General features: G+C 38.0%; 1 protein-coding gene across 1 annotated transcript in view; it reads left to right on the top strand.

Moving 5' to 3' along the window:
• tmtc3 (transmembrane O-mannosyltransferase targeting cadherins 3) overlaps positions 1 to 12,662 on the top strand; it is a 65,276-nt gene that overhangs the window by 22,016 nt on the left and 30,598 nt on the right. The window contains exon 7 of the mRNA XM_014017620.1: positions 2,525 to 2,777. Within this exon, the coding sequence (XP_013873074.1) occupies positions 2,525 to 2,777 (253 nt within the window). The remainder of the gene's footprint in view (positions 1 to 2,524; positions 2,778 to 12,662) is intronic.

Below are 12,662 nucleotides of genomic sequence, written 5' to 3'. Positions count from 1 at the left end.
ACAGAAACAGTACTATATAACATTTTAGACACATTCTAGACAGTTTATCAGCTAAAAAAAGTTAATTTTGGGGTAAGTTACTCTTTAAATTTGATTTGGTAAGTTCAGTGACCCTTGACCTCCATGCACAGGTGACTCCAATTATGAGAAAGGGTATTTAAGGGAGGCAATTATAGGTTTTTCTCCTCTTTGCATCTGCTCTGAAGAGTGGCAGCATGGGAGTCTCGAAACAACTTTCAAATGAGCTGAAAACAAGATTGTTCACCGTCATGGTTTAGAGGAAGGATACAGAAAGCTATCTCAGAGATTTCAGCTTTCAGTCTCCACTGTGAGAAACGTGAGAAAATAGAAGACCACAGGCACAGTTCAAGTCAAGACTGGAAGTGGCAGACCAAGAAAAATCAGGAATAAACAGAAGTGAAGGATGTTGAGAACATTCAGAGTCAACCCACCGACCAGCACCAAAGACCTACAACATCATCTTGCTGCTGATGGAGTCACTGTGCATCGTTCAACTATTCAGCACACTTTACACAAGGAGATGCTGTATGGGAGAGTGATGCAGAGGAATCCTTTTCTCCGCCCACATCACAAACAGAGCTGCTTCAGTTATGCTAAAGCACATTTGGACAAGCCAGCTCCATTTTGGAATAAGGTGCTGTGGACTGATGAAACTAAAATAGAGTTGTTTGGGCAGAACAAGGTCCGTTATGCATGGAGGGAAAAGAATACAGCACTCCAAGAAAAACACCTGCTACCTACAGTAAAATGTGGGGGTGGTTCCATCATGCTGTGGGGCTGTGTGGCCAGTACAGGGACTTGGAAGCTTGTTAAAGTTGAGGGACGCATGGATTCCAATCAATATCAGCAGATTCTGGAGACYAATRTCCAGGAATCAGTGACAAAGCTGAAGCTGCTGAAGCCGGGGCTGCATCTTCCAACAAGTCAACCACTCTAAACACTGCTCAAAATCTACTAATGCATTCATGCAGAGGAACAAGTACAACGTTCTGGAATGGCCCCAGACCTGAATATTATTGAAAATCTGTGGTGTCACTTAAAGAGAGCTGTCTGTGGTTGGAAACATCAAACTTGAATGAACTAGAGATGTTTAGTAAAGAAGAATGGTCTAAAATACCTTCAACCTCAATCCAGACCCTTATTAGAAGCTGTAGGAAGCATTTAGAGAATGTTATTTCTGTAAAAGGAGGATCTGCTAAGTATTGAGTTAAGGGTTTATTTTTTATTTTTTGTGCCCAAATTTATGCACCTGCCTCATTTTGTTTAACCAATTATTGCACACTTTCAGTAAATCATATAAACTTTATTTCCGGTGGTGGGCAGCGCTAATTTAAATTTTAGTTCCGCAATTTTTTAAGCACTATTAAGTTTATTTAGGTCTGCAAGTTCAAAAGCACACATGCTCAGTAAAATTTAACGGAAGCTAATGTAAACCGCAACATATTTCCATTTACCAGAAAACATTCAGTTAAGAGAAAAGTCAATGCTTTACTACCACCTTCAACAGATTGACACATTGTCGCCGAATGCTGAAGTGATTCTTAGAAACAGACTTTCACATCATGGTTGTAAAACAAAAAATACTTGTGGATTTCTAGTTCTGCTATTTCTTGGTCATTTTCTTATGTTTTTGGCAGAGGTTCAGTAAGAAAACATGCAGATATAATAATTTTAAACTGTTTGTTGTAAAATGGAAGCAATGCATTCTGGGTAGGCTACAGGATGCAGAACAGGCACTTTGTTGTTTTCAAAATAAGAGGATGAATTTAAACTGTTCCATGTTTACTTCTTTACTTTTATTTATTTATTTACTTAATATTTATTGCTGCGGTGTCCCTCAGAGAGGGGAGGTACAATATGCACAGCTGAGTGTGGTTCTGCAGATCAGAACCGCAGTTAGATTGTCACCCAGTGAAGAAATTATTTGCTTCCTGCCTCGCAAAAACTTGTGGGAGTGAAAACCGTCACCGAGAAGAGTCAGAAGTCAGAGTATAAAGCTCTGTGAACACTATGCAGACTGAGGAGTCGCTGTTTCCTCACGGTGGTGTGTCACTGTAAGTGGAGGCGGCTTTCCCCTTCATTGTTCAAGAAAATCAAGAGATGAATTATTTGGCTACAGAAAGTAGTGACACTAGACGGCTTTTTAGATTTGCTTAAGATGAAATTGATGTTTGAATGTGGAATATTATTTGCGATTAGCGCTACTTGATTCTAAATTTAGAAAGCGCAAATCCGCACATCATTTTATGAAATTAGTAAATCCCCTAAAGCGCAAAAGAGAAATTTAGGTCCACAATTAGCAGATTTGCACTTTAGGGGACTAGTGCCTTCATTTCACTTCTCAAATATCACTGTGTTTGTCCCCAATGTGATATATTTAACTGAATTTTTTTTGTCCAAACAATCAATGATTTATAAAGGTAAATCAGGAAAATTAACAAGGGTACCCAAAGTTTTTCATATAACTGTAAACAAATCTTTATCTTTCTGTATTCTCTTGTAGATTTGATAACCCAGCAGCAGTTAGTCCCTCTCCCACAAGACAAATGACTTTCAACTACCTGCTACCGGTGAATGCATGGCTTCTGCTGAATCCCTCAGAGCTCTGCTGCGACTGGACCATGGGTACCATATCTTTGGTGGAGTCGTTTCTGGACCTCCGTAACCTGGCCACAGTGATGTTCTACACATTTCTGGGACTGCTTGCTCATCACAGCTTGTGCTACAGACACAGTTCGGCCAAGACCGTAATTATGGTGAGACAAACTATTTTTTAATCTCTTGCCTTCCTATTAAACAAATTCTTTTATTATTTTTATTTATGAAGAAATAAATTGAAAAAGCATGTATTTAAGGGAAGAAATGGTCAGACACATGATTCCCATACATGTCAACCTCGTCGGACGTTTGCCTGTATAAAAATCCAAAAAATCCGTAAACTTTGCAAAACATCCGTACAACTAGCACCCGCGGGGTGGGGATTGTCGGCTGTGGACATGAAAGCGCGCCCACTGCGAAGCAGGAAGAAAGGAGAGCGAAAAAAATTCAAAACTTATTTCTAGCTGCAGAACAGGTTGGAAGATGGCTGTTTGATGTTATTTATTGTTTTTTAAATCATCCTACAGGCTCTGACATGTTAGATAAATTTGAAAATGAGGTTTTGAAAAAATCCGTAAGACTTGAAAAAATCCGTGAGATTGCTCTAAATGTCCGTATATCTGCAAAATGATGTAAAATCCTTATAACTTACTAGGGATGTCCCGATACAACTTTTTCACTTCCGATACGGTACCGATATTACAACTTTGAGAATTGTCCCGTACCGATATTGACCCGTTACCAAAACAGTACAAGTCGCGCACTTTTACCTATTTTGTAGTGTAAAATCTTAGAAAAGTCTTGATCAAGTCAAACAGTGAAAAAGAGTAGGTATGAGAAAAACTGACCCATTTATTTTTAACTAATGGATCACATACATTTTAAACTGAAGAACATTCTATAATTTAATAAATAAAATAAATTACAATACCCTGAAAAAATAACATAATAAAAACAAAATGTACTTTTAAAGTGTAAAATAATTCAAAATCACTCCAGTTATTTTTTTTTTACCATCTGTCAGCCTGGTGCTGCTTTATGGTGGGAATAACTGAAGGTGGGGACAAAACAAAACCCCCCATTATTGTCTGTTCAAAGTTAAGAGTCCACAGGTACAATTTTACTGATTGTGCTCAAAACAACGTGATCATTGATAGATTTTATTTGCCATTTGTGCATATACTAGCAGTTTATACACACTGGAATTCTTGTGTGGGCATTTCTCCTAGTCACGTTATAGATGACAGAACAGTAATGATAGAAAAAAACATTATAAGGTCTAAGAAAACAGTATAAGAACAATAAAAAAGGAAATATATATATTTTTTTACACATAAGCACACTAAAAAAAGATTAAAAAATTTAAAAGATAAATTTCAGCACAGTAGATGGTGTGGCACAATAGCAGAACAACAGCACAATCAGTGTGTCAAATGTAGGACCTGTGTGCAACTTAGCAGCATTTCACATTTCTTAGAGATGAATGAATAAATTCATTGCACTTAATCTTCACTAAAACAAGTGTGTAAATAGATTAAACATCACTCTACAAATGAGCAAAAATAAATATTAAGAATCAGTCAGTTAATTATTAATACCTTCTACAGTCTGAGCATCATGTGGAGATTAGCCTCTCGCTCCTGCAGGGAGCAGGTTTTATCACTGCTCTCGTCGTGTCGCTCGTATTCCAAAACAAAATCTGCGCTCTTCCTTTCTTCTGTCCATCAAGAGCTGATCCACGGGCAACATTCTGCTGATGTCAAAACTGTAAAAAGCGTGCTGTCCTCGCTTCTGCCCACTAGAACCACCGGAGTGAGAGGAGGTTCTGCTCGGTTGGAATCATGGAGACACTTTTGGACCGAGGCTGAACCGAGCCGAATCGCAAAGCTGCTGCCAGGGTGGAGAGTAGTTGTAGCTCCGGTTTAAAACGTTCACGGTTCTGTGCCCCCTCGGAAAACTTGTGCGTGACAACTTTGCACTTAGCTTCAACTCTGTTTTTGATGAAAATAGAAAGTTCTGCTGCCAACATTCTTGCTAACTTGTTAGCGCAGCATGTTGTTGTGATCACGTGAACGCTGCATGCTGGATCCAAGCGCTGCTGGATAGAAACACTGGAGCGGAGTCAGCGGACTGCTGGAACGGACTGCTAATATCAGAGCGCTTATATCGGACATTTTTTATGCAGGCCGATAAAATCCGATACTCGTTTTTTTGGCTGATATCGGACCGAAATCCGATAACAATATCGGATCGGGACACCCCTATAACTTACAGACAATCTGTACAAGTTGACATGTATGGATTCCCTTCATGAACTTGAATCCTAAAACTTTAAAAACAAAACAACTTGTAGCTGCAGTTGTTTTGCTTTAATCTGGAGAGCTTATTCACTCCAAAACCAGAGTGCAAAGTTCCTGCATGAAAAATGAAAAATTGTAAGTTGAGTCTAATTACTGCAGAAGTCTGACTCAAGAGCAGCAGAAGTCTTCAGTGCTATAATTCACTGTGTTTGAGTGTGATTACAGCATAGTAACATTCTCTCTTTTCTTGGCTCACGACTCCTGTTGTTACAGACACAAATACCAAGATTTATGAATCAGTAGGAAATATTTCCAAATATCCACTTTGTTTTTGAATAAACTGTGATGAAAGTTTGGTTTACTGTTTAAATAGCAATCAAATTTCTAGCACCTTAACACAGCGGTTACTAAAAATATTTCAGGCACCCCATCTTACACCAAAACAAAACAAAGCCAAAAAATATTGAGAGGATTTGTATGTATTGGTTTTAATGCCATTTGCTGCTTTTTGTCAGACATGGTATAGTGTAGTATACAGAGTAGAGTTTAAATATATAGGTTTACAAAATCTTTATTGACAATAACTAAAAGTATTCAAAAAGTGCAGTTTTTGCCAGACTTTTGCAACTCAACTTGGCGTTAGGGATGTAAGAAAATATCGATACACTGAAATATCACGATATTTCATTTCCCGATACCGTATCGATATTCTAAAGCCCTGTATCGATTTTTTTTAGTTAAGGTTTAAAATGTCAACTTTCCTGCCAGCTGTTCATTTTATGTTGTAGTTCAGCCTCTGGCCACTAGTTGGCAGCAGTGAGCCAGCCATTTGTTTCCTCTACCTCTTGAGGTAGAGGCTATTGTTAAGTGTTGGCTGACCATATTGTAAATTAATACCAAAAACTAAAAGCTTCAAAAAATATATTTTCAAACTATTTATTGGCAAATTTAGTCTAATAATTGAAAACATGAATGAAATAAGAACTATGAAACAAATAAAATAAAATACATACAAAGCAGAACATAGCTAAATGTATCTAAAGTATGTCTCTGTAATATTAGATTTTCTGAGACAATGAATTGTGGTTTTTCATTTTTTCCCCCAGTAAGAGGTTTTAATTTAATAGAATTTTTGGACAAAAGAAATCACAATATATCGCAATATATCGCCTTGCTTACAGTATCGCAATATATCGGGATATATCGTATCGTGACCCCTCTGTCATGATATGTATCGTATCGCCAAATTCTTGCCAATACACAGCCCTACTTGGCATGTTGTCATGTAATTGCTGAGCCAAATCCTGACTGATAGCTGCCCTTTCTTGCATAATCAGTGTTTAGATTTGTTAGAATTTGTGTGTTTTGTTCATTTTAATTCACCTTTCTAAGGATGAGATTAAAGCCTGAGAAGTTTCTGCACCATAGATTCAGACTTTAGATGTTTTGTTCTCCTCTAAATTGTCCATCATACTGGAAAAGGCATTGTTTAACACCAAGCTGTTCTAGCATGATTTGGTGAAGTTGTGTGGATTTTCAGGTACAGTCATAATTAATGGCTGTGTTTTTAGGCAACTTGTAAATAAACCGATTTGTGAGTGAGCCAACTAATTTGGCCGAGAAACAACCCTATCACCTCGGGATGTTTTTCTGTTTGCATGAAACAGGACAGATGGTAGCATTCACCTTTTCTTTTTTTGGCCGTCTGTTTTCCGGATGCCACACTTAATCAGAAAAGGGGTTAAAGAAAGAAAATTAGTCCAATCCCAGTACCATTTACAGAGTATCAGTCTGATCCTGGTGTTTTTCTTGGAGAGAAGTGGTTTTTGTGATGCATGGTAGTGGCAGCAGCATATTGTGGGAATGTTTTTCATCATTGTGGACTGGGAAACTAGTTAGAGTTGATTGAAAGATGATATATTGAGACTGGGACAAAGGTTAATCTTCCAACAGGACAATGACCCTAAAAACATTGCTGAAGCAACACTTCAGTGGTTTAAGGAAAAGCAGATAAATGTCCTTGAATGGCCCAGTCAAAGCCCAGACTTCAGTTTAAGTGTGAATCTCTGGTTTCATTTAAAAAAATTGTACTGAAGCGTAACACATTCACAACCAGCTGGAGCAGTTTTGACACACAAGATGGGCAAAAATTCCAGTGGTAGGATTTTTTTTTCAAGGTTTGCTGTTGTAAATGCTGTAAAAGGTGACTCTCCAAAGTACTGAATTTGGGGTGGTGAATAGTTAGATTTTTTTCCCTGTTTGTTTCATAATAAAAATGTTTTGTATGTTCAAAGTGGTAATTATGTTTTGTAAATTAAAAGATACAAAGCCTCAACTTTCTTTTGATCTTCAAGACATCAAAACATAGAACCCCAGCAGGGATGAATACTTTAGCAACTCCTGCAAATCTGGCATCTTGTTATGGCTGTTTAGTTCAAGTAAACAATGTTCTGTTGAGACTTCAACAGTCTTATGCACTATATTGCCAAAAGTATTCACTCACCTGCCTTGTCCCACATATGAGCTTAAGTGGCATCCCATTCCTAATCCACGTGATATGACGTTGGTCCACCCTTTACAGTTAGAACAGCTTCAACTCTTCTGGAAGGCTGTTCACAACGTTTAGGGTTGTGTTTATGGGTTTTTTTTTTTACCATTCTTCCAGAAGCACATTTGTGAGGTCACATACTGATGTTGGACAGAAGGCCTGGCTCTCAGTCTCTGCTCTAATTCATCCCAAATGTGTTTTATCAGGTTGAGGTCAGGACTCAGTGCAGGTCAGTCCAGTTCATCCTCACCAGACTCTGACAGCCATGTCTTTATGGACCATGATTTGTATACTGGTGGTGGTCATTTGGATGGGTGAGCAGATACTTTTGGCAATTATATTATAGTGTATATGACAGTGAAGGAAATTTTGTGACTAATTAACAGAATTTTAAATTCATAGATCAGTTGCAGTCATTTACTTTAAACAATGGTAAAATCAACATGTTTCTACTTTATGCATGGTGTCCCCTACGTGTAAATGATTGTGGCACTCCGCCACGGTAAAATAAAAGCCACCACACAGAATGATTTTTTTTTTTATCAGTGTAAAACGGGTTGACACAACCATTGTTTTAGGTTGTCCGAGACAACCTATTTTCGTTTCGGACAACCTTATCCTGTCTATACGGTTGTCCAGTGGACAACCAAGAAAAAAAGACCTCGATTAAAGTTTTCCACCGCAATTTGTAAAAATGAACTGGAGAAAAAAAATTGTTAAAGCCGTCTAGGTATTAAACTGATGGTTCTTTCACTCAATAAAGAGAACACAGTCAAAGTTTTACCCAATCAGAACAGAGCAGAGTGGGTCGTGCCGTCTGACTGACAGTTCTGCCTTTTTTTCTTTGTCTTTTTTTCTTTCTCTGTGGGTGGGAGGTCAGCCTCACTCAGCTCAGGTGAACCCCTCCAGGGAAACCCCTCAGCATTTCCTGGACTATTTTCCACCGAGGATTACGTCATATTTTATATATATTATATTTCTAAAGGCAACTTGCAGCATTTCCACCGGAACACTGTGTGTTTATGAGCACAACAAAATCGTGACAGATCACCTGACTGAGGGGCAGCGACTGCAGCAGCTGAACCTGTCCACGCTCACCACGGGACTTATTAAGAGCCCACATGTCGACCCATTCAGATGTTTACATGTATAATGAGCTTCAAAAATCAGTCATCTGTGCAAAAAAATTAGTATTAATCACACGCGGGTGGGGTGGAGGTGCAAGCGGACCGGGAGGAGTCAGCTTCAGGCGTTTGTAATTAATTATAAGAAGAAACTTGGAGAAACTTGTCAGTTTGGTTAAAAAAATCAGTAAAAATAAATAAAAAAAATTTCCTCTGCTATAATTCTTTCAAATAAATATATCAAAGCTCCTCAGTTGAAAACACTAAAATGATAGAAGAGCTGTTTAAAAACCTCTTTCCTCAGAAAGTCTTCAGTTCTAAGAACACTAAACTGTAACTTTAATAAGGTCATGTACACAGTATACTCCTGTTTAAATGAAAATGTTTGACCTGTAAGCAGAAAGCTTATGGATGTTGATTTCAAAGAAGAGGAGGAGGAGGAAGTTTTACTCGAACAGCTCCTGAAACTGTCAACCTGCGCACTGAGAACATTTGTATACAGAACAATATACTTATTAGATTTCATTTTTATTGAGATTTTTGCGGACAACCAGATTTTGACAACCTGTTGTCCTGTTACACCACCCCACCCACCCACGCATGAGGCCACCACAGTAAAAAAAAATCCTAGGGGAAACCCTGTGATGTGTGTTCATCTGCAGTATAAGCAAAGAGTTGTTTAAGGCTTCCGGTATATCGATGCTGACGTAAAAGGTACCACCCCCTAGGAGTGTGATCAGGGTGTTCTATTAATTGTTTTGGTTTGTAGGGACATGTAGAGACTTGAGGGTAACCAGCAGCAGTAGAGAGAAGCTATTATTTTTTGTGCTGATTAGGCTCAGGGTCACAGACACACTAACTGAGCATGAATGACGTTTTTAGATCTACAGAATAAAGCTTCTTAAACATTCACTCGGTTTCCGATCTCTGTTACACAAATTAAGGTTTTTCATTTAAGGTGTTTGGTATCTTCATGCATATATTACTCTGTGGTGCTTGATACTTGTTTGTCTTTTTTCTCTCCAGTACTGACAGATCTGTTTATTGTGAGCCCCTTAGACTGGGCTGAGTAGGCTCTTAGGATGTGAACAGTTAGAAATAAAAGATCTCCTGTTGTGTTTTACACAACATAATGTTTGAGGCCAAGAGTCTGGCATTTCCAAAATACATCAGTAAAAATGGTTTCTTATGTCCATCAGGCACATCCAGTGCTTAACGGACACAGTTGTTAATTACAGTTTTTTCTACTAAATCAAGCACTGGGTCGGCACATTAGGAAAGGCTCAAAGACATCATTATTTGGCAGATACTAATTTTATTACCCTGCTGTGTTCTGTTGTCCAGGCTCTCGTCTAGAGATGTTCTGGTTTTAATTCATGTCATGAGTCCAATGCTGCTCTCTGGTTTACGTAGTTACAAAGCGGCAAACAAAAACAAAAGTACAAAGGTAAGTAGAAAAATTGCATTTTCTGAAAAAAATGCTAGTTTGAATGCTTATTGATTTAAAAACTTTAGCTTAAAGCTAAAGTTTAATTAAAATGTGAAAGAAGCATGATAAACTCAAATTAGCTGAAAGAAGCACAAAAAATGTAGAAGTTGGCAGAAGAATAGCAGAAAGGAGCAAAATTAGTAAAGAAAGACACCAAAAGTAGCGCAATTCAGGAAATGCAGAACCAGAACAAAAAGGTGTAAATTACACAACAGATTTATAAACATTTTGAAGGGCAGCTTGGTGAACTTAAACAGTGTCACTGTTTGTGCAAAACTGGCCATTTCATAATGTTCCAGAGGGCTGAGCATTATGAAACTCAACAAATATTTAAAACTAGTGAAAATATGGAGAGGTTAAAGAAGTCCACATGTGGGCAAATTGACTCGCTAGCTCCATCTTGATTACAGCCCCTCTGACTACTTTAACGTACATGTATAAAATTTAGTACATACAGGTATGTTTATAGTAAAAGCGGTGTGTTTAAAAAGGTGATTAAATCTCAAAATTATTCTTATAAATTGTATTTGAATGAACACAAATGCATTCTGGGCACTGCACATACTGTTTCAAAGCAAAAAAGTAGAAAAAGTAATTGAATATGACAATATTTTACAGAAAGTCAAGAAATAAATAATTAAAAGTAGCAGTGTTGACATCTTTACAAACTCAAAAGTATACTGCATAAACTAATAAATGCTTGAAGTTACAGCTTTCTTGAGGATCATAAACTAATATTTAGTTGCATAATCACAGTTTCTGATAACTGCTTGACATCTGTGGTACATGGAGTTGACCAACTTCCCGGTCAACAAGTATTGCAGCCCAGGACAATTGTACTACGCTCCACAATTCCTCTGTATTTCTTGGTTTTGCTTCATGAACAGCATGTGTTATGGCAGCCCACAAGTTTTCTATGGGATTAAGGTCCAGGGATTGTGCTGGCCACTCCATTACTTGAATTCTGTTTGTCTGGAACCAGGATTTTGCTCACTTGCTGGTGTGTTTGGGGTCATTGTCTTGCTGAAACACCCATTTTAAGGGCATTTCTTCTTCACCATACAGCAACATGACTTCTTCCAGTATTCTGGTGTACACAAACTGATCCATGATCCCTGGTGTGATAAATAGGACCAACACCGTAGTACGAGAAACATCCCCAGATCATAATGCCTGAACCACCATGCTCTACCATCTTCACTGTGAACTGTGGCTTGAATTCAGAGTTCGCAAAACATATGACAAACTGTCCGTGGCCCTTGGACCCAAGAAGAACAATTTTACTTTTATCAGTCCACAAAATATTACGCCACTTCTTTTTAGGCCAGTGAGTGGGTTCTTTGGCAAATTGTAACTGCTTCAGCACGTCTTTTTTTGACAATGGGACTTTGCGGGGGCTTCTTGTTGGTCGCTTGGCTTCACATAGACGTGGTCTGATTGTTGCAGTACTCAGGCAATCACAGATCTTCTTTGATCCTCCTGGAGCTGATCATTGGCTGAGCCTTTGCCATTTTGTTTATTCTCCAGTCCATTCGAATAGTTGTTTTTCTTTTTTCTTCCTCAACTTTCTGGTTTTGGCTGCCACTTTACAGCATTTTGATATCATTTTAGCTGAACAGCCTATCATTTTCTGCACTTTATAGGTTTTCCCCTTTTTTATTATTTTTCCATCAAAGAAAGCTCTTTTTCTGAACAGTGTCTTGAACGACCCATGTTACTCTGTTTTTCAAGAACAAATGCACAGTTGCCTTGATCCTTCATTAAGGGCCACCTGTTTAACACCTGTTTTTTTTTCACATAATCAATGACCTCACTAATTGAACTCGGCACTGCTATTTTTCTGAACACTCCCCTTTTAGTAAATGATTCAGTTTCACAGAATCAGCAGCATGCATGTTGTGTCTGTTGGTTTTCTATACCTTTTACTAAACCTTCTAGAAACGTACTTGAAGTGTAGAAGTTGAAATTCAAACAAAAAAGATGATTCATCTTGCTAGTGATGTGGGACTGCTATTATTTTGAACACAACTGTAGGTGCAACGGTTCAGGTCCTACAAAAAATGTCTCCTTGCATCGTATTGTAAAACCTTCAAGAAGTCGGCCATTTTGAATGAAACATCAATTTTCACCATCATTCCAAACATTTCATCTTCAAATTTGACGATATCAACCTCAAATTTGCTCAAATAAGCATTTTGACACGATGCTTCACCAAAATTATTAAGTATAGGTGCGGGATTTTTGTAGAATCTGCCAATTTTGACATCAAACATGACACTGCGTGTCATATGACTGCAAATTGTCCAAACTATGCAAAAATGAATGTGAAAGATAAGCATTCAGTCCTAAACATGGTCAAATGTTATTGGTGTGAATTAAGGAAGTTATTTAGGACAGCTGGAGTGTGCAGAAACCACGTGACCGTGTGATCGACAAGTGAAGCTAACAGCTAACGCAAAACGGTCAAGAGTCTGGATTTCCCATTACTGTACATGTTGACAACAGAGCAGAAAAAAATGACTGACGATGTAGTAATCATTAAAACTATTAATATTAACACAATTATTATTAACATTTTACAG

The sequence above is a fragment of the Austrofundulus limnaeus genome, unplaced genomic scaffold (genome assembly GCF_001266775.1).
Source record: "Austrofundulus limnaeus strain Quisiro unplaced genomic scaffold, Austrofundulus_limnaeus-1.0 Scaffold173, whole genome shotgun sequence".
NCBI classification, from domain to species: Eukaryota; Metazoa; Chordata; class Actinopteri; order Cyprinodontiformes; family Rivulidae; genus Austrofundulus; species Austrofundulus limnaeus.
This window is presented reverse-complemented; position numbering and strand designations above follow the sequence as displayed.